This window comes from Poecilia mexicana, unplaced genomic scaffold (genome assembly GCF_051168715.1).
Source record: "Poecilia mexicana isolate PSO_F unplaced genomic scaffold, ASM5116871v1 scaffold_2, whole genome shotgun sequence".
NCBI lineage: Eukaryota > Metazoa > Chordata > Actinopteri > Cyprinodontiformes > Poeciliidae > Poecilia > Poecilia mexicana.
In genome coordinates, this window is record NW_028263371.1 from 4775525 (window position 1) to 4800422 (window position 24898).

Here is a 24898-nt window from a genome sequence, read left to right on the forward strand (position 1 = left end):
GAGTGGGGGATGCATCATGTGAGGTGGAACCTCTGAAGCTTGGAAACTGCAGCTCCGAGGAGGAGCTTTGGCCTCGAAGGCGGGGCTAGGCCCACCCAGGCATTTTGCACAGCTGAATGGTTGCCATGGAGATTAAATTATTTCTCAAACATGCGTGATAGAATCAAGGAAACACTCAAGATATGTTTTTGATGATGGAATAACGTTGTAACATGACGAAAAGCTCAAAAAGCTGATTTTACTTAATACTACCCCTTTAAACGACAAACAAGGAGAAAAACAGAAGCTACTTATTCACAGCCCGGTACATCAGAGCCACACAGGCTGAGCTTTCTTTTTACAGTCACTGTAAGGTTGTCAGGATGAATTCAAGGTAACGTTTGCACTTGATCTTGATCTTAAATCACGGCATAAAACATATATGTTTTTTTGTTGTTGTTATTACTACCAAGGCTATTAAAATGGCTGTAACCTAGGTAACATCCCATTTATGAGGAACGCTTAGGCTGTTCAAGGCAGCCTCAAAATGACTCAATCCGAATAAATCCCAGCAGACAAAGAGCAAAAACGTCTGTCTCCTTGGTGGAGAAGAGGTCCAGCTGAAGTAAGATAAAGAGGTATTATTAATAGGCCACCAGTGTTTGCGTCATGTCTTGACAAACCCCTCTTCTGAAAATAGAGAGGTGGGGATGAGCCCGGTGCCCACGACCAGTGTGTATGTGTTCAGAGGCAGCTATAAAAGTCTTATTGTGTCCTCCGTCCCTCCACTTGTTCATCTTACCCTCAATCTCCAGGCCTTCTGTCTTCTCCCGTCTCCCTCTGTCCATCCATTCATCTATCCATTCATCTATCCATCCATCCATCCATCCATCACCTGTCCTCTTGCTTTCTTTTCCTCTGCAGCTAGCCATCTATTCATTCAGGTAAGACTCGTCATATATTAAATGCAATAGCACAACTGTTTGAAGGCAAAAAGATGAAAAAAAAAAGTCAGAAATCGGTAAAGTACCGAGTCGGGATGAAGGTCGTCGTAAACAAGGCATGAAACAATAATGATCAACAAAAGCAATGTGGGATACTGCAGCTGGTTCAGGTGCTACAAAGTCTATTAGCACAGCTGATTTAACAACTGTAAGGCAGCACAGCTTAATTGAACCTTGTAAGTCATACAAGTGGAGCAACACATTGATTACTAGTCTTGAATGAGACACAAATGGACTCAGGTATCCACAATGGCGGCATCACACCATTCTTCTGTGGAAAAGGACAAATAAGTCTTTTTTAAATCAGCTACTTTAAAATCTTTGCTGAGACTGAATTTGTGAAATTGTTCTGTCAACATCTCATACACGCTGTTGTGTCGGTTTGATCTTTTCCTGAAAACAAGAACCACCTGTTGCTATGGTGATGTCAGGTGGACGTATTTCTCCGGCAGGTTTTACTTTGGTTCAAAGGTCGCCAGTGGAAGGTGTTTCCTCGCAGAGCCATCACACTTGGATCTCGGCTTTCGGTGCAGCCGTTCTTTTATGGCGTTTCAACATGAAGGCTCCGCCCTTTTTAAGAAAACTTGCATTTCGCTCAGTGTTAGAGTTGCAAAAGTTGGTCCGAGCTGATTTATCTGCAACCTTCGATCAAGATGAGATGTTGTAGAAGTGTAATGAAAGTTATTTAAACAGGCTTCCTCATGGTAAAAATCTGAACAGGCACTATTTGTATTGTTCATTGCAGGAAATGTTGCAGACTCATCTACGCTGGCAAAATTCTGTTAGCTCCAGTGAGGAGAAAGGATGAAGAATGACTGGGATATTTTATCACAGCAGTTATCTCACTTCATTAAAGTTAAAAACAACCTGAAAGCTGAAAACAAAAGGAGAAAGAACAATTTCTTTAGTGGTCCCCAGACATGGACACTTTCTTCTTTTGATAAACTGTAATTTCTGTTGAAAGTAATTTAAAATACATCCTAATAAATATGCTTTGCTGACATATATCCTCTTTAAGAAAAAGGCTGTAGGTTAGCAGTGAGCTGCTTTCTATTTCTTGCCTAATATTGGATTTCAGCTGCTTGAAGGTTCAGGGTCTTGACTGCTAAATGCTTTAGATGACTGGCAGGACCGAACACCAGGCAGGCCAATTGAACCATTTAGCTATGAAGTAATGATTTTGCTATGCAAGTATAATGTGGGCTGGAATTCCTTTAAATGCTTGAGGTCAGCTGGTGTTTTCCTCTTTAAGCCAGAGAGAAAAAAAATAGTAATCAGCAGAAATGTTGTATCTAATTCAGGTCTGTTTTGTTTATTCTAATACACTGTCGTGTAGTTTTTGTTGTTGTTTTATCCATTGTAGATAGAAAAAGTACATTTTTGAAAATAAGAACTCTGAAACTTTAAGATTATTTTTCTAAAAAAAATTCTGAGATTAATAAAAAAATTCTGAATTTTTCTTCTCTTTTTTGTGGTTTTGTGTATTTTCCAGGGTTAATTTTACATTTTCCTTTGTGAAGAAAAATGTGGAACACAAATGGCTTTAGCAATGCAATGATCAAGTGTATATTTTGATCTTAATGTGTGATTTCAAAAGTTTGTTCATGTTGCATGAACACTTGAACAAATTTACATCTTTCAAGATCAGTTTATAGATGTAAATTGATCTTTAAGCACCGATAAGTGAAAAAGAAATGTAAAGGTGATCAATGTTTCCCATTTTCTCTTTTGAGTTTCAGACGTTTAATACAACCAGTTTAGCTTGTAAACCTGAAGTTTTGATCTGTTAGATTTCCTCCATTGACTCAACATAAACATTACATGTTAACGCTCCAGAATGTAAAAATCAACAAAATTCCTAAGAAACATGATTACGTTTTTATTTCAGCCATTTTCCCTGCGGACAATTTCAAACATAAGAATTAAACGTGTTGTTTTTAATCATTTTTTCTACAGTTTTCTAACTTTTTTGAGTTGCTGACCACAGAACATGTCCGGTCGTCTTGGTATTATTTCCAGCGTGTTTACCTTCACACACCCTGACAGCACATGAAGATCCAGCGCAACCTGACACTGTTTTGGTAAAAGTTCCCTCCAGGTGAAATTAGCTGAAGCTTTCTGTCTGAACTGTCTGGCCTACAATGACGTTCTGTTTACAAGACATTAACGAATAATAATCATTACAATTTTCTTTTTAAAAAGCATTAGATTTCTAGACATGTCCAAATGCACAAATGGATCCCCACTAATTGGCTTTTGGTGCCAAAAGTCAGAAATATGATAGGTGTCAAGAAAGTTGAGAACAAGTAAACAGGAGGGAGAGAAAGAGGAAGGCTGTACATTCCTGTGCTTATTCTGTCACTCTGTCATTTGGTCAGGAAGGGGAGACAGTTTGTTGGACTCCAGACAGTCCAGCTTGCAGAGGGACTGTTGACATGTCCCCAACAGAGACACTTATGTGTGTCAGGCCTAAATATGTTTCCCAAGACTCCATAGTGAGTGAGAAAGCACAGAGACGCATGTTTCTGGTCTCTGAGGACATAAAGACTCAGTTGTTTGAGACAGACCAGATAAATTCATCAACATTACCCTGATCAAGAAGCAAGAACTCCCTCTAATGGTTTGTGACACCTATTGAGAGCTGAAGGTTACTGCAGCAGAATGGAAAAACTTGTCTTTTTATTTTTATTTTCAAAAGATGTGGAAAGGACAGCGTTCTAACCAACATGTCTCATTTTTGTTGTGAAGAGCAGGAGTGTTCCTTTCTTTGTGTCACTTATACTAAAAACATGCAGAGTTTAGGAAAGTTTTCAAAATTTCAGCCTGAATTGCACCCTAAATGTCTTCTCCTCTCCTCTCTCCAGCCGGCAGAATGGTAATGACAGATCTTTTAAAACCTGAGGAGATCAAGAAAGCTCTTGATGCCTTTTCAGGTTTGTTACCGTTTTATTCTCTCCAGATAAAACCGTTGATCAGAATACTGTTTTAACCCTCCCACAGTCTTAAGAAATGGGGTCGTTTGGACTCCACAAGCTTTTCATTCTGTGGCGCAGTCTGGCGGGGGTCGCACTGAGCCCGCGTGCGCTTTTACAAGTTGTTTTGTGTGTGGTTTTGGGAATTTATGATCTGACAGTCAACCCCGCTTTCCTGGTGTCCGACAGTGACATCTGCCATGCTTTTCCTGAGCGTCGCTCTAAGATCGCGAGAGGGTTAAAAGGCCTCTTCCAAAGGATGCAGCCAATCCAGGAACTCTAAAAACTCAATGTGTCTTTTCCTTCAACTTTCCTAGCGGAAACCTTTGACCCAAAGAAGTTCTTTGAGATGGTGGGAATGAAGGCCATGTCAGCTGAAAACGTCAAGAAGGTCTTCCAGGTTCTGGATGTGGACGGTAGTGGATTCATAGAGGAAGAGGAGCTCAAGTGAGATCCAAACATGAAAATAAGGCTGTTTTGAAATGAGACGCACACGAGATATTACCATATGTTGTGCACTTTGTGTGTGATCGTTATTTGGAATAACGTCTATTTGCCTCAGGTTTGTGCTGAAGGGATTTTCAAAGGACGGCAGGGACCTGACGGATGCTGAGACAAAAGCGTTCATCACAGCCGCAGACAAAGATGGAGATGGAAAAATTGGCATTGATGGTGAGAAGAGAAAGACATCACACATTTTATTACCGGGAAAGGAATAAAGTGATACAACAAAGTGGGGTTCTTCAAAGCACAAGAGATTTTTTTCTTAGATTTAAGTGGCTAATGGATTCAGATTTATAATTCAGATGCAATGAATTATAATGTTCTAAGCTTTAAGGCAGCTTCTTAAATCATTCTTGATGAAATGTTTAGAAATCCAACATTATGACGACAAACGGCTGCAAAGGAAGCCACAAAATGTTTTTAGATTAAAAGAAAATGTAATTAAACACAGCACTATATGAAAAAAAACAAACAATAAAAATACAACAAGAACCAGTTTCAACCTGTGATCACATGGTTTCATATTTTGGCATGTATGTTGGTCCAACTAAAACTGCATTTTAGGTTCATAACAAAGTACATTTTTTAAAATATAAAATTCTATCATACACGTAAAGTTTAATGGTTACTCCACCGTGTTGGGCTGAATGCTCACTACTCAGTGTGCAGCTTGTTCGGGCCTCCATGTGGTCAAATGGTTCTTAGATGAATCAAACTGAAAACATTCCCAACTCCACTGCCATGTCAGTCACTCCAAACATTCAGCATGCTCAGGCAAGTCGTCAGCGCAGACAGAGCATCTGCATAGTGCAGCACGAGATTAGATAATGTTACTGCAGGTCATTAGTAAGACATTAGGGATGAGAATTTTGTCGCAGTGATGGCTATCCACGACTATATATAGACTTCCTATATATATGTATATATATATATATACATATATATAGGAAGTCTGCATACATGCTAAACGTTTTGATTGTTTTGACATCTCTGCAGAAGCCCAGTGATCCAGTTACAGGGGCTACTGTGTGAAACACAAAGTTTATACTGGAGTCTTGTTTATTTAAAGACACTCATGTTTGCACATTAGTGAAGCGCTAAGCAAACACAAAACTGCACGACAGGAGTACGAAAATCAAAGCAATTCATTGTTAATCAAATTGTTTCAAAATTGTTTATGTCAAGAACCTTTCACTGAATTCATTTTCTCCCACTACAAAGTATTTTTCTATGATTCTTTGGTTTTCACTTATTTGGCACTTCAGTTTAAAAAGGACTATGAAGCATTTAGCTTGATAAAAATTAAAGCTGCAAAGCTGTGTGGTGGTTTTAAATATAGTTGAACAAAGCATGGGCTGGCATGATGTTCTTACAATATGATATCGTTGAGTGAATGCCATAGTTCCACTTATTAAGGCAGATATGTAAGATGAATTGCATAAGTTGATCCAACTGCTTTCATTCAACAAAGAAAATCAACAAATATCCATGCTACTGTTAAATTATAACCTGTTATGCTTAAGAAACAGCAATAACGTAATAAAAACGATTGGTAAATGGTGTCTAGCTTCCGCCTCATTGCTGTTTTATAAAACATTTCCACATCTGAATCTGTTTTATCTTGTAAACAATGGAAAAGTGCTGCCGCCATCTTTCATCTGGATTAATATAAGTTCCATACAGTCTAAAAACTCTTTTAGAAAACCCTACTTATCACTCTCAGGTGTGATTTCAGTGCCCTGGTGCTACGCATAGAAATCATTTATTCATGATCTGCAGTGAGTTGTGTTGGTACACCAGGGCAGCGGTGCAGGTGACCCATTTCTTGTCTTTCTCTGCATTTTCAGAGTTTGAGGCCTTGGTGCATGAGTAAAAGGCGGGATGTCTGAAATCCCCCCCAACCCCGTTCTTCTTCCTCTGTCTCTTCGTTCCCTCATTTGTAAACGCCCTCCTCCACACCCTTCTTGCCTCCCTCCGGACCCCTCTTACGGAGTCGGGCCAGGCCCGTTCTCTTCGAAGCGCTAACAGTGACGGGCTGCCTGGGAGTCACACCGAAGAGAATCACACCGGCAGCGCATCAGTGTCACCTTCATCATCTTTTTTTTAATATATATATATACATATATATTTGTCTAACTAAACATGCTGTACAGATTTAGGAATCATTACTTACGACAAATGAGAATAGTTTGTGGTATGAAAAGGGTGGTGATAGTGCTGTAGGTGGTGTAGATGTTCAAGGCATCCTTTAAGCTCAACTTCTTGTGCATTCTGTCTTCTTCGCTGGTTTTATTTCTGGCTGTTTGTGCATCAGATCACTTTCTTCCCACTGCTCTTCCTCCTCCACCCTCCCTGACCTTCATCTTCTCTCCTCTGTCCCTTCCTCCATCTCCTCCTCCTCACTTCCAAACTCTGATCAGATGATGTGGTTAAAAAATAAAGAAAAAAGAATCGTATGTAAGGAGAACTGTGAAGAAAGAAGTCACCAGAACAAAATGATAATAAAAAAAACATTTGAGATACCGTGTCTTCACTTGTTGGTGCTCATAAAAGGTAACTTTCAAAAAAAAAAAGCAAGCAGCTAAAACTTTTGAAAAGACGGGGAATTCAGTTTATTTTGTTTTGGTTGTACGTGATTTAACAAACTAATACAAATTTTAGATGCAGTATGTTGACTGACTGTGAGGCAGAGGGAATAAAAAAACAGCAAGCAATATTCTCCCATTTAATGAGAAAAAAAAAACTGTACTTTTAGACAACAGTAAGTCTAAATGTTCCTCTTACATCTGTACTACAGGAGACAAAAACAAAACAACATAAAGTCTTAATTACTAAACAGAGACCAGAGCAGCTTCTCCGGTTTGTGGTTTAAATAATTCAGATAACACAGCTTCGCTTTGCATTTTCTACACCGTGCAAAGCATTTCTCTGTCCATCAGAGTTCAGGGCTTTCACATCGCTGCCTTCATGACCCGACGTCAGACTTTGAGAAACAGACCTCCGCTCGCGCTAGTGACGGCCGGTCAGTGGATCCGAGGAGCGGATCTGTCGTTGGTCGTCGTCGGACGAAGCTTCACGGTGGCGAACGGGTTTGTGCCCCTGAAACGAGAGCGTGATGGAAAATGTTACACAACACCGCACGCGCTCAGCTGGCTCCTGCTGGCGAGGTATTCAAACACGTCCACACGATCCAGGTAAGGAAATCCACACCACGACGATCCAAACACGAGGGGCAGGCGGATTCTGATTCGGGAGGCCGCGCCGTTCGACCTGCTGCAACCCAAAGTCTGAAATGATCCGTCAGGATTAGGGCTGAGAACGCACTGTAAACACAAACCTTCTTTTGCACGAGTTGAGCTATCGATGCCGATATTTTCATTGTTTTGCAGAAGGTGGAGACCAACTGTAAACTACTCAAAACGAGTATTTGCTTTAATTAACAATTCAATTAAAACATGAGAAGTGAACACTTATAAACATGAGTAACGATTACTGATGGTTGAGTTAATTTTACTCGCAACCTCTAGTTTTTAAACCTTGAGTTCTTAAGTAATGCATTAGCTTGGACACAAGCATTTATGGAAACAGAGTTGGATTGTTTTGGTTTTTGATATTTTTTGTTTTACAAACTAGACCTTCCAGTGCAATCACTTGCTGTGTGCTGCTTTAGTGAGGATTACTAATTTGGGTTTACAGTAGCTGGAAATACCACAAAATCAAAGTGTTTTACAGAACAAACCATTTGAGTCAATAGTTGTAAATGTTCAGGTTAAGTTACTACTAAAATGACAGGTCACTGTTGCAAATGTGAAGAGAAATAAAGGAACTAGTTTGTATGGAATAAGAAACTCCACTTGCAGTTTGCCACAAGCTTTGTTGGGACACAAAAAGCTTTTACTCTGATCAGAGGAGCGAATATTGAACTGCATTCATATTTTCACTACTTTTGTTTCCAACATGAGAAATTAACCCAGAAAATCCCCCAATACCAAATGTTTTCTGGTGTAGGTTTTGCTTTCAGATATAAATTTACCTTGGAAACAAAGGGTTATCAGGCTGCCCATGTGGAGACAACGCCTAGTATAAAAAACAAACAAACAAAAAAACAGAGTAAGAATAGAACAGTTCATTTGTGGAAAACAGACAATGTAACTAAAACCACAGTACCTGAACATCAGCTGCCACGTCCCCCTTAATGTCTGGGACGGGGGAGACGGATCGAACGTCCACAGAGCTTCTTCTGAGGTTCAAACTCTGCTGCGGAGGCGGAGGTGGAGGTTTTGTCTCCATCGCCGGTTCCGTCCGCCTGTCGGGCGCCGGGGAAACCGGCCGGACGTCCACCGACGCCCTGCGGCTGGGTGTCGCCGGCGGCGGGATGTCGCCGTAACCCTTGACCTCTGGCTGTTCAGTGTGAGCGTCAGTGTCCAGAAGGTTGTTCATGCTGTGACTCCTGAGAGAAACGCTGCTGCATTAAAGGAAGCATGTGTGGAAAAGGAAATATTATATATAGTTGAACTTTTTCCTTGGAGAGAAGGAATACGAGAAAGGTGAGAATGGAAGGAAATTACATTTTTATTTATTTCAAACAAGTAAAATGTCAGAGTAAATATAAAACTATTGGAAAACAAAAAAGTGTGTAATAATAATAATTAAACATAAAACAACAAACCTTTTACATCAAGGAGTAGGACGAAGGCAAAGCTCATTAAATCCTACCCACAACTGTCTTATCTAATCATGTCCCACATTATACACATTTACACATATAATTGAATAAAGATGAGGAGAAGGAGAAAGTATTTGACAGTGGAATTAAAAAAAATGCATAAAGATGAGGATTGCTGAGAGACAAAGTTCCCACCTGGTTGATAAAGTGTTGGAGAAATCTTCAGCTGGAGCCACATAAGCAGCAGGAAACCAGCCCTGACTGATGAGACACCAAACAAAACAGATCAGGCAAAAGGGGAGCAAAATGTATGTTTGTTTATTTTTATTTTTTTTACATTTTTTTCAGTTTTTTTCACAGTCCTAAATCTGATGCATTTTGGGCACATTTCCACTCAGCTCCCTTATTTGCATAATCATGCTCTGCTGTAATTACAGCTCCACATGTTTTGGGATATTTATCTACTAGTTTTGTGCTTCTTACAGGAAGAGCATCTATGACCAGCGATATTCTAGTCCTTGTGCAGATTGTCAGATTGCAGCTTAATCAGAGTTTAATGTACATGTGAATACTATCAAGGCCCTGTTAAGATATTTAATTAAGCTTTTGTGGAAAATGAATTGTGTGCATATCAATGAGAAGTCAGGATGCATTCAATAGAAATTAATGCCTCTACATTGTGCAGGTTTGAAGAAACATTGTTTCACTGTCAAACACAAGAATGAGTCAAAAGGTGAACAGCCACCTTGTCTCTATATCCTTGTACAAAACAGGTTAATTCAATGAACATGAGGATGAACTATAATCAGTCTGTCACTTCTGGATGCGTCTGTCGGCACACGGATCAATAATGACCCAGCTCACCGCAGGCTGCTGTCTGCGCGTCCGTACAGCCAGCCGTTTCGCGGCTCCTGGACCAGCACGATGACAGTCTCTCCTCTGTTAAAAGGCAAAAGCTTTGGGTTGGATGAGGAGGGGTGAGAGACCAGGGCTCTCATGGGCCTTCCTCCTCCCAAACCCAGAGACTCCCCCACTGAACTGGAGCGAGAGCGACTGGGAAGGGGAGACGGTGCTGGAGAAAGTGAACACAGGGATGAAATCATAAAGTTAGAAAACAAAAAGCCTTGAAGGATTTTTGCTACTTTTCTGGGTTGAAATGTCATCCATTAATAATGCACACTAAGATGCAACAGTAGCTCCCTCTGTTACCTCTAGATGGCACTCTTCCCAGTGCCAACTGCTCCCGCCTGGCCCAGGACATATCCTCATCCCTGGCCACTGTCTGCAGCAGAGAGCTGACCGAGCCTCGCAGCTTTGCACATAAACCAAACAGATTATAAATGAGACGAACTCTGTGTCCATGCAGGGGGTTTATAGGTAATCAGGAAAAAAATCAGATTGTATTTTAGAGATAAGTTCATAGAAGTTAAATGTAGAGTGGGTGCAGGATTTAGTTAGGGAACATGTACCAAGCAAAAAATAAAAAAATAAATCTAGGCTACCTTTGAAAAACTGCTTTACTTTTTTCAACCCTCTCTTTTCAGGGCCTTTAGATTCAGTTAAAAGGCTTTTATGTAAATTACATGAGCTGAATTTGATCCATGATGTTAGGGAAAGTGACCTTTGGAGATTGTGTTCACTTTAATACCGAACTATTTTACAAAGTGATGATATAACTTAGTCCATACCACAATCTCTTCATCTGCGAGAGTACCTGCTGAATTCCCTGACATACTTTCACAGTAAGAAACATTTAACAAAATCAAAGGCAGCTGTGACATTTACTTGATTATCAAGAAATTTTAATTCCAGTCCTTCATGTTTCCACCTTCTATAAATGTGAAACATCCATCTGTCTATAGATGGATATATCACGTACAGCCGACATGTGTGTCAGCAGCTCTGCTTAGAAAAAGACATTATTGTCATTCCTGCTGCTAGCTTAATGTTACGGTTAAGTTGCCATGGTTACATATGTACACAGTGAAAAATTTATTTTTAAACAACAAGTGAAACATCCAATGAATGCAAATAATGATACATTGTTGTGAGTTCAGTGAGTTAACAGGCTTAATAATCCTGCTAATCATGCTACTAGCTTATTATCTGACGAGCAACTTTGCTAAGTATTAAGCTAGCAATTGTTCTATCTATCTATCTATCTATCTATCTATCTATCTATCTATCTATCTATCTATCTATCTATCTATCTATCTATCTATCTATCTATCTATCTATCTATCTATCTTAGGAGACTTATTTATCAAAGCAGTATTAACTGTGGTCAATAAAAAAATAACTGACATTAAAAAACAATAACGGTGTTAGCACCTGCACCTCTTGATCTACTTGAGTTGGAGTGCGTGATCTGGACCCCTTGGTCTCGTTCACTTTCTCTTTCCATCCATCTGCCTTCTGCTGGAGGGATCCGCCGGTCTGAAAGCAGACGGGGGAATCGAGCGCCTCATTAAATCACAAAAATAATAAGGGTGAAACAAGATTAGTGCATAAGCATCAGTAAATTTGAAATTTGCACATTGAGAGTGGGGTTTTATTAGATAAGCAAGCAATTAACATGATATTACATGGCTGGAACAGAAAAAAAAAAGAAAAATCAATGTGTTAGCTGGATTAAGAAGTTGCAGGAAGGCAGGATGAAAGCAGCAGTACTGAGGCTGCAGCAAAATCTCTCAAACACGCCTGACTGGCAAAATAGGGATCAGAATCAATAAATTTAAAAACATACACATTACCAACTGGGTTTCTGTCTCAATAAAACATTTTCTGTCATGCTATTGAATGAACACAGAAGGGGTAAAATAGATACGGTGCCAGAAGCCTCATGGGCCCTGATGAACCCAAATAGAAAATGATACCAAAGCAGCAGCAGTTCTTCTTAGACTCAAAGAGAAAGGCCGTAACCTGAACGAACACAAGTTCAGCTGGGAATTCTTTGGATTCATTTTTCAGGCTGAGGACATATCTGCAAACCCCATAAAGGAAGCGAGTGCTCCGATCATTCCCACAGAGGTGAGAAGACTGCTTGGGTATGGCAATATTTTGCTCATGTTTTATCAAAGACTTTGCACCGCTCCATGACCTGACTAATAAAGACACACCATGGCACAGGGGCCCACGCAAGAGAACTGCAGGCATTTAAGGACAGTTTGACCAGCGAGAAGATCATGTTGTATTTTGATCCAGGAAAATAACCACACCTCAATCCCCAGTTGGCCTAGGATTCATCCTTTAAAAACTCGGAAAGAATGGTGAGAGACACAGTAGCCATGCCCATTCGTAGAGAGATGAAACTCACATGGTCAGAGCAGGTTTCTACGGCCCACTCCTGACTGGCCAGTGATCATGGAAGAGCACACTCATTGTCCCGTAGTGGAGGTTGTCAGATCTGCTTCAGCTAATACAAATTAGCTGAAGCAAGATATTCTTAATGCTTGGGATTCTCAGAGTCCTCAACACATACAACGCACCTCCTTTCAGCAGTGGTCAGGTCTCTAAATTCCTAACACACATGAGCTGCAAACACAGAAACACAGCTCCTTTATGGCCTCAATCAACTTCAACAGCTGAGCCTTTTATGTGTAATCTGGAAAAAGCAGTTTGAGTATCAGACAGTCAAAGTATCCACACAGGACTACAGAGATAATATGAGATACACACAAAGACACTGACCCTGTCCCATGCCTTGGGGAACAATAGTGGCCATACAATCAGACCACATAGCAAAGGCAAAAATTAGACTCTATGCAGACATGAACCATCGCCCCAGGTCCAGTACACTGTACTGCACTGACAGCCTCAGCACAGCAAGTTACTACAGCAGTGGCACAACCACCACAACTCACATCACTACCTCCACTGTCACCCCCGGTAACAATTGACATTCAATCACAAGGAACTCCTCCTTTTTCCAAAGGATCAATGCCAATGGTCAACGCTCAATGTCTCGTCTTGGTCTAGTCTTAGTCTTGCAGGTGATTTAAGTGACGCCCTTCATTATAAAACTTAACTAGAAATTTGTTCAGGTTTAATCCAAAAGCAATAGACACGGTGGTGGAAAAGAAAGGGGAGAAGAGAAAAAAGAAAGGAACACAGGTGGGGCAAAATGTTAAAAGGGAGAGAGGAAGACAGGACTATAGAAGAGGAAGAAGGATAAAGAGAATACAAGAAAGACCCATAGGAATCTGCTTCTATCTACACCAGCAGAGAGAGAGAAAGAAAACAGGGAACCAAGAAACCACAGCAGCAAACAACATATACATTTATAACAATGTCACTGAAAAGTAACATACTAACTAATACAACATGTGTTTAGTGGAAACTGCAGCCCAAGATAGAGAGTATCTCTAAACATCTAAATGCTTGTGTGTATCAGATTTCACCGTATGAATGTTAAATAGTGGGTGTGAGGAAATACACACCTGGAATGAAATGATTTGCTTGATCAGGTCAAGCTTATTTGTACAGCAAATTTCAGAAACAAGGCAGTTCAAAGTGCTTTACAAGTTAAATTGTGTTTTTCAAAGTCCCCAGTGTCTCAAATATGCGTGAAATGTGGGGTGTAAAGTCGAGGTCTTAAATTCTGAAGCATGGTTATGTTTGCAGCAGTATAAATGACATAAATCTAAACAAATGAAAACAATAAACTATGAATAAAAACACCTGAAATGTATTTACTGCACACTTGAAATAAACCTGCAGCATACTGAGCGGGACTTGAAAGAGCATATGTACCTTGTTTATGAGAAACAGCAGGGACTGAGTGAGGCCGCAGTGCTTCTCTGCCAGAAAGCGATACCTTCGTTCCTCCTCCTTCAAGATCTCCTGGTGGCTCTGCCTGAGGTAAACCATGTATTCACTGTTCTCCTAAAAAAAAAAAAAAAGACTCGTAGAAAAATATTTTGATAAAGTGGCGCAGAGGTTTCGCTTTGGCACCGTCTCTGCGCATCATAGACGTACCAGAGAGTCTCTGAAGGTTCCTCTTCTAAGCTGTTTTTCCAGAGTTTCGGCCTGGTTTCTCACCTCCATTTCATACACTCTGCGGCTGCCCTGCAGCAAGTTGAACAGTTAAACTCTCCTGAATCTGCCCGATGGCGGTCCAATGAGTGATGCTCATGCTCGTGTTGATTAGCTCCTCTTGGCTGTCATTAATCCCAGTGAGGCTGCACGTCGCAAGTTTTCCAAATGTAATCAACATTTCTGTAAAAACTTTTCCCTCATTAAGAGGCTGGCAGAATGCAGTGAATGACAAACCAACAGCGGAAAGCCAGTTCTGCCACTCCTTAATTTGTCTTTTTGGAACTTGATCATAAACAAAAATTTGATTGTGGTTCTGTTACTTTTTTGGGTTCGTTCAACTCCAGTGATTTGTGCTGGATATAACATTTATCACACATTTACAGAAAACCTGCTGCTGAATCTGGTGGTCCCCTACATACCGTCTAGATAAACTTGATCTTGACCAAACTATTCATTTAGTTTCAATTTAAACACTAACTCTTGCAAAAACAATTCTAGTGACAGTTCCTCATTTTAAAATGTTGTCCCGTCCAGTACGGCCTAGCGGACTCACCTCCATGTACTCCTCGTCCAATTTGACGTTCTTCTCCATGGCTTGCAGCACCTCTATCTGGAACCACTGAAACTGATGCAGGAAGAAAAGCGGCGCTGCTCAATCTACGTCAGCCATGCTTACAAAGGTTTGGTAAACCTTCAGGCGTTTGTTTTCCAGTATTTTCAAAAAATGTGTTGAATTACCTAATTCTGCAGACACTTTCAAGATTAAGGTTTTTTTTTATTATTATTATTTTGATGGGAAATGTACTCACCAACCCTTCCATCTCTGCAGTGAGCCTTCGCTGTGTTTCTGATATCTGGACCAGGACGTCGCCTGTTTAAAAGAATAACAGAAAATATCCTAAATATGTGTGTTAAAGATTGATTATTTTAATGCTATGACCCTTTTTAAGGTCTGCTTAGATTTTTAAGATGGTTTTTTTTATCCAAGTTAGAAAACATATAAATGTTGAATTCATATTTCCAACAGAACAAACATTGACACGTCATTTTATTATCAGCAAAAATGTTTCTTTTCTTCATGAGGATCTCAGTACTCTAATGGTGATCTATGGATGTATTTATATGCTTTGCACTTATTTTGTCACTCAACATCAAATGTCTTTTTTTTCTCTCTAAAATGGTTTGCATGGTTTTGTAGTCAGCAACATTTACTGTGACACCTATAAATATAACAACAAATCACTTTCTTCTAGTTGATAGACAGATTTCACCTTTGTGTCACTAAATCTCAATGAAATCTATACAATGTTGTTCATTTAGTGATAAAGTTCCTGCAATAAATGGACTTCTAAATAATATCCTAATTTACTGAATGGGCATGTAGGTTTGACAAATAAAAAAATCTGTATATGTAATTTGTTTTTTTTTTATAATACTAAATGCAGGACAACAAATTAGAAATGATGACTGTGATTGAAGGACACTTGCTTTACTCTAAACTGCTGTTTGGTGACACTCTGACTAATCCAATCTGACTGAGCCTGACAAATTTAGCAAACAGGAAGGCACAAAAATTTTAGTATCCACATGTGCAAAATGTTAAAGAATACAAACCCCAAAAACTTGAAGCTATTATTGCAATAAATAAATAAAATTGGTGGTTCTACAAATTATTTATTCAGGGAAGCTGAGTACAAACATACCTTTGTAATGTTGGATATCCAGGAGTAATTTAGTTCATTAGTTACAATAAAACAAACTGAAGTTTGTGGTTTTCATTTTGTCCGTATGTAAAGACTCAACATATGATGTCGACACAATGCCACGTTCCCAAAGCATTTACAGTCAAGGTATCTCTGCTTTTATAGATTGTGCTTAAGTTACTAAACCGAGTGTAACTGAACAACTGTCTTTATCTATAATTCAAAGGACGCCATAGGGTGTGTGGTGACTGTGGTCCTCTAACTGACCTTAGAAAGCAGAACAACATTTGTCATGCTGCGCTAACCTTTAAGCAATCAATACAAACAAAGAAGTAACAAAACAACCGTCACTAATAAAACTACTGTAATGGAGTGCGGCGTCGTTACCATAGTGCAACTTCGTGGGAATAAATGTGATGCATTATGTTAAAATACATCAATTCATTCATTACAAGTTAAAACAGACAACTGTCTCACCAAGAGAATGAGAGGAAAGCGTGTGCAGTGCCTGGTCACCCATCTTAGCCAGAGCGCTGAAGTAGGCCTCACTGCAACCGGACAAGGCTGCAAAAAAGACACACAGTGAAGCAAACATTTCACACATGAAACATTACAGACAGACATATCGGCTTTTCTGTAACTTCACACGTTTTTGTTTTTTTTATTGGGTCACCTGGCAGCCCTGCTCTTACTCATTAGGAAAATACACCCTGAAGTGCTGACACCTGATCCGTGCTCCTGGTCTAGGAATAGACTCGTGCCAAAGGGTTTTGTATTACAACACTCCGCCGCGACTGAAGGCCTGTTCTTGTTTCAAGAGGAGGAAGAGAGGCGCATTAACAATGCATGCCGCTCTCCCAGTTACCTGTGTTTCACTTACGATCCAGATTAAAGGAAGGCCACGAAATTAAATCTAAACTAGCATGTTGAGATCAATTCTGGTGCAGAATTAGGTTAAAATCCTGCACCAAGCACGAGTTAACATTTTAAAATCCTTTTTTTTTTTTTTTTTTTAATGCAGATTAGATCTAACCTATAGCGAATCCATTTGTTGAATTTGTCTGAGGGTCTTTTGGTTTCATTTGACCCCAAAACAAACTCATTCTTATCCATAGACTTAAGCACTGCATATCAGCTGATTTACTTGTTGAGTTTCTTTAAAGTATTAGGAGAAATTTTAAAAATAAAATGCTAAAATTTTGCCCATAATTTGATTTTATTATTTAATATTTCTAAATTAATTCAAATTAAGCCTGTTTTATGTTAATTGCAGCTCAGATCTTTATTCTGATCAGCTAATTTCAAAGAAACATGAGAGGATGGGCCCTGATATGAAAAAATAAATAAATAAAATAATAACTATCAGCAGTCTTCTGCTATTGGATAAAATTTAAAACAAAGGCCAGCCAGCCAATTTTCTCCCTGCTTGGTTCTCTAACTTATATGTGACTATAGTTTGTGTAAAATGTGATTAACTCTGTATTTTATCATGAATTTCTACTATTTTTTTTAAAGTTTTGTTTTCACGAAACTGGAAATTTAGAGTAAAGCATCACCAAAACAAAGACACATATTTATTTCCATGCCAGCACTGATCAACTCGCTGACCTTGAAAAGCTTTAACATAGCTGTTTCCAAGAGCAACAAGCTTCTGAAGACCCGGGTTGAAATGCTCCATCAGGCTCTAGAACAGAGATATAGTTATGAACCAGAAAGACAGAACAACACTTAGCTGTTATTTCACAACGGAGAAAAAAAAAATCATAAACTTACCGAGTAGACACTCAAAGTTGATTTGTGCAATTGATCACTGCTCACTCCCGACATAGTGACCGATTCTTTAGGTATGGAAGAACAGAAAAACACCAAAAATACTGTCAGCTGTAAAAAGTCTGCACTCCCATTCAAGTTTCTAAAAAAAAAGTATCTGAAGGCCCTTTCTAGACGTCTACAGAGAAAGTCACTGGAGTTCCACCCGTTTTCTCTGCTGGCTAAAAGCTGGCAGCACTTTTTTCTGTCCCTTCTTTAGTCATTCAGCAGTGAGCTTCTTAACTGGGAGCCTGTTTTCATGGAAAGAGAGAGCAAGCATGTGTGTAGAGGAGAAAAGGGAGGAGGTGGCAGCCATATGACTGGATGAAATATTAAACTGAGACCTGAGAGGAGAGGAGAGCGCTCTATGACATATGAATCCACTCACCTGAGGGACGACCTGCAGTGGAGTGGAACCAGCCGGCGACACGATGAGGAGGCAGAAAACGAGTCACTCAAACAGTTCCTTGCTAAGATTTTTCCTCAATTGTAGCCTGAAATTAGCTGGAATTCGCCAAAAACAGATCAGTGGTTTGCAAAATTTAAGAAAACTTAATTTAAGCAACTTATGTTTTCTGTCTTCACTACTGTATGATTATGAAAAATATAATAATTCAATAACATACAAGCAGAAATAAAATTGCAAAATTATGCTAAAGATTTTAACTGTGATTAAGCAGTATCGTCATGACAACCCCTTTAATTTCTCTTCACAATATCAACTGATATCCTTGAAATTTGGCTTCTTGGGGTTCATAAAAGGCAGAAAAAAAGTTCTACTAGACGGGAAACTTTGTTGCTCACAAGCGGATTTTAAAAATAGCATTAGTCAGCAAATCTTGCACCACAGCAGTCCTTTGCAATAATTAAAATAACAATCAAATCAGACTTAGATGAAAAAAGAAACTTCAGATGTGATGTTGCCGTGGATACTGTGGTAATAGTAACATTCTTGCAATCAATTCAGACAAAGTGGAACTTTTAAATGCTCACCATGTGCTATAAAAATAACATCTTTCATAATGTCTTTATTTTCTCCTGCTTATATATTTGATATTTTATGTAAATAACACAAAATAGAGAGCAAAAAGAACAATTTGACATCCCCTTTTAATGTGTTTCAATTATTTAACACATATTAGAACATTTCCTTCAGGCATTAAGAGAACATCATAATCCTAAATAAATCTAATGGTAATAAATACTGACAAAATACATCAGGCAGGCAAACATCAAAATATTTAGGTCTTTTTTCTGAGGACAGCACACAAATTAACAGGATAAAACCTAAATGAAATGTACTGAAAACGTACAAGTCATGGAAGGAATATCAGCCCCCGTTTAAATAGTCATTATTTTAAAACATAAATCTCATCTTAACGACACAAAATGTACAAGACAAAGACTCATAAGAATAAAACCCACTAACTCGTTGAGAAAGTACGGCTGAAAGGTGAAATCCTGCCATTCTGTGCAGGAAAGCTGTATTTTCAATACTGAACCACAACATAGCAATAAAAAAAACAATCGGTGGGCAGAGGAAGCAGACAGCAGAGTGCTATCCATAATATGAAAGTTTGATGAGTTGGCACATTGACGCTGGAGGTCCAGACTTGTCAGATTGCACATTGCACTTGTCAGAGTTTCCAAACAATAACCGAGGCGCCGCTGACAGAGTGATCAAATCTCAGGGGTGTTGTGTGACTTCAGTATGTGGCAGTATTTTGCAACCTACAAACCAGACTGTTACTTCCAGTTCTACCGTATTATAGTGGCTTTATGGCAAAAGGTGCGACAAATACTGATCATAAAAGCATTTCATGGTCAACATTGTGTTCTGTCCATGGATTATGTATATACATTACTGCAACTGTGGGAATTGCAAAATGTAATCCTGACTTTATGTTTGGAAATAATATGGGTTGTGTCCTTATAATGTTTTCATTCTCTTATTTCACATCTGCGAGGTCGTCGTAGATGACATCTTCGGCCCCCGGGTCGTCTTTATGTTGCTCTTGGCAACGACTTACAGTCTCCAGCACGGTTTTCAAACGTCGACTCAGAGCGGCGAGGTGAGGCTCGGACAGCAGCGGGGCCACCTTGTGAAGCGGGTCCTGCGACAGCGACGCCCTCATGACGTCACTAATGTGGTACTGAGGCAGAGACAGAAGACAGAGGCGCAGCCAAGTGGAGCGGCGGATTCTGAGAACGGCACAACAAAAGGGACAAATAAGAGGAGAGTAGTGAGGTTAGATAGGGAGCGAAAATAAACCAGATATTTAATGTTCCACAGTGTTTCCACCCTTTCAATTTTATGGTGTGACAAAGACTTTAATGAGTTTAGGTGTGATTGGATGCATAATTGTAGAGTTGCAAGAAAATACATGGCTTTTAAGATTGATCGGAAATTAAAAAAAACGAAAGGTGTGGCATGCGCTCTCTGCAACTAGCATTTTTACACATCTGGAGACCGACATTGTTGCCTATTCTTCTTCCATAAAAAAACAGCCTAAGCTCAGGTAGGTCAGATGGACAGTGTGTGTAAACGGCACTTTTCAAGTCTTGCCACAAATTTTTAATTGGATTTTGACAAGAAAATTTTATTCAAAGGGCTGTATTATGTATTTTTCAAGCACATAGAGCCATCAACTATGGTAACTATGTTACCATGAATTGATATGAAAATGCTGTATATATATCAAATTAATCTGATGTTGCAATTTAATGCCCCGAAATTGGGCTTCTTTCTCTTTAAGAAGCTTCTGCTCTTTCTGACAGTCTGCCTCCAGGAAGTCGTCACCACAGAAGGCCTCCATAAAGCTTTTTACAATGTTTTTAGGAGCCCTGCACTAAAAAGTAGTTCCTATGGAGCTCAGCAGTTGTACAGTCCCATCAGGTGTTTGCTAATTGCCACTAGTCTGATGGAGCTGAGTGGGGGAGTGAAGCGGGAGCACGGCTTGGAGATTGCTGGAAAAAGTTGAGTTTATATAATACCCCCCACTCCCCCGCCCCGCTCCCCCAATTTGGACAAACTTAAAAGATTTAATCATTTTCTCTCTTTTCTTGTCATACCTGCAGCACTGTCGTAGTGGGGCTAGAATCGAAGGTTCATCTTTTGAGTGACGCCCAAATCTGAATCCACAAGAAAATAAAAGTAGCAAATGTGAATAAAAATGTTTCTGGCAAAAAAAACAAAACAAAAAAAAAACTGCTAAAATCTGCATTAAAAACCTGTAAAATACTCACGCTCTCCCATTGTCGAGATGCAGCAGGAAAGTATTGTTGCCAAACTTCTCGAAGGTTTCATAATGATGCCTGTCAAGGTTACCTAGGAAAGAAGAAAGATGTGTTCCATTTTTCTCATTTTACAAAATGGATATACATTGTTTTTCATATAATGTTCTCCTGTTTAAGAAAAAAAAACAGCTTTTTGGTGATTCTTTTAATTATCTATTTATTTACTCATGCACCATTCAATCATTTGCTGTAGAGGAATTAAAGAAAACTCAACAAAACAACGAGAAACTCCCAGTTTTAACAAAAAAATTTAATTAAACCCTCCTTTTAAAACGTTACAAAGTTGAAGGAAATCTACATAACCGTAGATTTTGACACTTCACATTAAGTTAAAAGGATGAATCCCATCACGATAAAGCAGACGTTAGGCGACCTCACTCTGGGACAGAAGTCACAGCGGCTCAGAAGAGTCAGAGTGTGCTCACTAATCTCACCCTTCTCAAGCTACACAAAGCAGGATTGAGCTTGGCACAAAGAGGAACTTTAGTGATTATGTTAACATCGCTCAGTTCCCAGGTCCCGCTCTCTCCCTCCTCGCTCACATAGATGGGACAGTAGTAGACTGGCAAATGCGAGGCAGTCGGCGTGGCTTGAAGATTGCCTGCATCTGTTAAAAATGAACTTTTACAAGACAAGGTATCTATTGCAGTTCTTCTGCTCCTGACTTGAGCCTTGACACTGAGAAACGGCATCGCGCACGGCAGAGGGGAGACGGCTTCCTGCAGGGCTCCCGTCTCTGGGTCCCACGACGCCCCTATCAGCTGCAAGCCACACAGACGCACGGCGTCCGCACGAAGCAAGACGGGGAACGTGCCCTCAGGCAGAACCTGAGGAGGCAAAAACAACAAACGTTACGGCGATGAGTCACCTGGGTGTAAATCCATTGTATTTATTGAAGCAGGAGTTCAGAATTTTTGAAGTGAGGTTCTGTTGAGAGGTGAGGGTTTCTAGTGACAGTTTTAACAAATATGGAAAACACTTTTTTTTTATATAGAAGTGACACACTGCAGCTTTAATGTGACATATAACTTGTGACACTTAACTGTATCTTTTACAGTTAAAAACGTAGGAAAAAAATTGTAAAATAAGTAATGAATAAAGTGTGGACATCATCCTACGTTGAAGTGTTCAGAATTATTAACCTGAACGTGTGGCAGTACTTTAAAGACAAGAAACTCACTTTAAAAATCCTGCACTACATCTGAAACCTTTATCCTCAACCTGAAAATGTAGTATTATATCGCTGACATATTTGTAATTTTCCAGAGCAGCCTCTCGCATCAACGCCAGCAGAAAGCCTCTGGGCTTTCTGAAAGCTGCCAGTCGATAAGCATCTGGTGGATGTGAGGCGCGGTCGTAGCCAAGATAAGCACTGAGCAGCTTTGCCCTCTCCTCCAACCGAGACAAGTCGGTCAACTTCAACAGGGAGGCAGAGAACGCAGTGTACTGGTCAGACTGCTGGATCTGTGAGAGGTGCACGGACACCAAATCAATGAGATCATCCCATTCGGCCTGGAGAAAGTCACGGACAGGATTGCGGAAAGCGGCGGCCTCTTCTTTAAATCTGCTGTCTTTTTTGCGTGTGAGGTAATTCTTCAGATCTTTGAGTCTCTTTTCTGCTATGTCTGTTGGCAGTTTGGCAGTCAGATCCTGAGTAGGGCTGAGGCTCCTCCCTGTTCCCAACGGTGATTGGGAGTCCTGAAGGAATACGTTTAGATTGTGGCTATTGATTTTGTCAACTTCGGGGGCCACATCGGCACTGAAGCCGAGCATCACCAGGTTGCTGATGGCTAAATCCAGAAAACGTCGATCCAAAACATGAAGCAGGCTTGGTAGATCTATGAAAGGAAGACAATAACATTGTGTTAATGCTGAGCATATTTCCAGAAGTACAATAGTTTTGACATGTTTACTTCTTGTCTAAGTTATTTAAGTAGACTCTTAACATTTGAGCTGTGCTCATTTATAATGCTTTATACAGAGAGGGCTTTGCCGCTTGAAATTGTTTTGTCACTTTACAGCCACAAACCTTCATGTCTTTAGGGAAATTATAGGAGTCTTTTTACAATGCTGCACTGTTTACCTTTGCTTAAATAATTATATGATGAAATATCGATGCTCTTACTTCAGTAAAATTTCTGGATTCTCTACCCACTCTCAGTAACTTCAATGAAAGAAGAACCAAAACTTCACCTTGACACACACCTGCAGGTTTTGCATATTGAAAGAAATCAATTTGGAAAAGTGTTTCTTTTGCCTGATTTTGCCATTTTGTAATTATGTTATTGATAGAAATTATTTTCATATTGGTGCAACTTGATACAACTTGTTTATCCAAGTTGTAGCAAAAAAATATGCACAAAATTAATATGGTCAAAATACTCACTTGCCTAATAATTGTGTACAAAGTGTATAAAAAACACATCCAAAAGCTATCCTTTCGTTTCACACGTAAAATCACGTAAAATCACAAAACGCAGCGATAAACTACATGGATGTAACAAGACAAAATGTGTACAATTTCGAAAGACTGAAAATACTTTTGCTCAATGGTGAAAGAATATTAAAATATTTAAAGTCTATTAACGGCATCTCAATAAGGTTGCATAGTTACCATAATGGGAGCAGCCCTTGATCATTTCTGAAAGGATGCACGGTCCGTTGCCTGAAAGGGACGGCTCTATAGTGAAGCAACACTTGGCGATACTCTCCACCAGCTCTGAATCTGCAGAGTCTATTATGTGGCCGCCGTGAACAACAGCGGCTGCAAATACAAGCAAAACGCGGTTAAAGCGGGCTCTGAACTAGAGAGACCGCTGTATTCTTCCACGCCTTACCTGCTATGTAGCGTAAAACGTTCCATTTGTCATGGCACCGACCGGTGAAGTAAATATATGCATCTAATAAAGCAATGAGGTCCTCTTGACACCTTTATGAAAGGTATTAAAAAAACTGCACATTCAGAACTGAGAAAATTTCCCGTTTTCATTACAATGTTGTTACTTACCAGTGATACGTTCTTCCAAAGCTCAAATATTTATAGGTCTGCCTTTGCATTAGAACTGAGTGAAAAATGGCACAGCGGAGAAGCACCTTCATGTCATCTGCATCATGTGACCACGACTGATGCTGACTGACTGAGAAAACCTGCCTGAAGGAAACACTCAGCTCCTCTTTCAGATTCGAGGGGGAGTCAAAGCACAGCGGTAGGGCCCCCACTCTCACTGGGACTGTGAACAAAATAAAATGTAAATAAAACTGCACTCCTTATGACGACATAGCTGTCGTCATAAGGCCAAGTGCCATGGATGGTTATAGAGAAGAATTGTTTTGAATGGCAGCTACTGTAATATATTCATAAAGAAACAGACCATCATGAAACATATATGAACTATACCTGGTAGAAATTTGGCTTCATCTTCTCGATTTACAAACCACAACCGAAAGCACGGATGAACCAGGAGAGTGTCCTCTGGAAGTCATGGAAGCATGTTTATAGAAAAACAGACGGATTAACAGAGGAACTAGCCACAATATCTATTAAATATGTTCTGAATTTACAATAGAGCAGAAAGAAATAGAAATAGGCGCAGATGGCAGATATTCACACAATGGAAGAAATAACCTTCACAGTCAATTTTAAGATAAAATTATTTTCCAAACAATACAGTTGAAAGTATATATTTACAAATACCGAATAAAAACACGCATACACACGTTTTCCTCACTGTCTGAAGTTAAATCAGACCAAATTTATTGGTTTAGAATTACCTAAGTTATTTCTATTTGCTAAATGTCGTAAAACATACTGAGAACATTTATTTAGAGTTTTTTGCCATCAATAATTTGGAAGGTTTGTGTGAAATGAACAATAATAAAACATTAAGGACGCCACTTGATTCTAGTTTCCACTTTATTACCAAGATT

At 39.5% G+C, this 24898-nt stretch overlaps 3 protein-coding genes across 6 annotated transcripts in view; 1 reads left to right on the top strand and 2 right to left on the bottom strand.

The window, feature by feature from the left end:
* Positions 1–746: 746 nt before the first annotated feature.
* Positions 747–6979, top strand: pvalb7 (parvalbumin 7). The gene is made up of 5 exons (XM_014990355.2): positions 747–923; positions 3848–3916; positions 4273–4402; positions 4518–4627; positions 6307–6979. The coding sequence occupies exons 2-5, from the start codon at positions 3856–3858 to the stop codon at positions 6330–6332; spliced, it is 327 nt and encodes a 108-aa protein (XP_014845841.1). The 5' UTR covers positions 747–923; positions 3848–3855; the 3' UTR covers positions 6333–6979.
* Positions 6980–7047: 68 nt separating this feature from the next.
* On the bottom strand, positions 7048–19616 carry baiap2l2b (BAR/IMD domain containing adaptor protein 2 like 2b). 3 transcript variants are annotated; one of them, XM_088009348.1, is made up of 14 exons: positions 17639–19616; positions 17474–17549; positions 16343–16429; positions 14972–15033; positions 14716–14787; positions 14103–14192; positions 13878–14009; positions 11463–11561; positions 10335–10437; positions 9990–10197; positions 9321–9386; positions 8627–8924; positions 8493–8536; positions 7048–7558 (listed from the first exon to the last, which is right to left on the bottom strand). In XM_088009348.1, the coding sequence occupies exons 1-14, from the start codon at positions 17690–17692 to the stop codon at positions 7483–7485; spliced, it is 1467 nt and encodes a 488-aa protein (XP_087865474.1). In that variant the 5' UTR covers positions 17693–19616; the 3' UTR covers positions 7048–7482. The 3 variants fall into 3 exon arrangements, with proteins under 3 accessions (XP_087865474.1, XP_014845838.2, XP_087865466.1); XM_014990352.2 differs by having other exon boundaries at positions 8627–8921; positions 11457–11561; XM_088009340.1 differs by having other exon boundaries at positions 11457–11561.
* A 123-nt stretch (positions 19617–19739) lies between these two features.
* dnhd1 (dynein heavy chain domain 1) overlaps positions 19740–24898 on the bottom strand; it is a 36872-nt gene continuing 31713 nt past the window's right edge. The window contains exons 38-46 of one of the 2 annotated variants that reach the window (XM_088009356.1): positions 24369–24443; positions 23979–24201; positions 23809–23900; positions 23586–23735; positions 22193–22809; positions 21406–21798; positions 20921–21002; positions 20747–20806; positions 19740–19876 (exon numbers count right to left, since the gene is read on the bottom strand). In XM_088009356.1, coding sequence (XP_087865482.1) covers positions 20769–20806; positions 20921–21002; positions 21406–21798; positions 22193–22809; positions 23586–23735; positions 23809–23900; positions 23979–24201; positions 24369–24443 — 1670 coding nt within the window. In that variant the 3' untranslated portion in view covers positions 19740–19876; positions 20747–20768. Of the gene's footprint in view, positions 19877–20746; positions 20807–20920; positions 21003–21200; positions 21799–22192; positions 22810–23585; positions 23736–23808; positions 23901–23978; positions 24202–24368; positions 24444–24898 lie in introns of those variants that run through there. The other variant, XM_014990346.2, reaches the window with a different exon arrangement.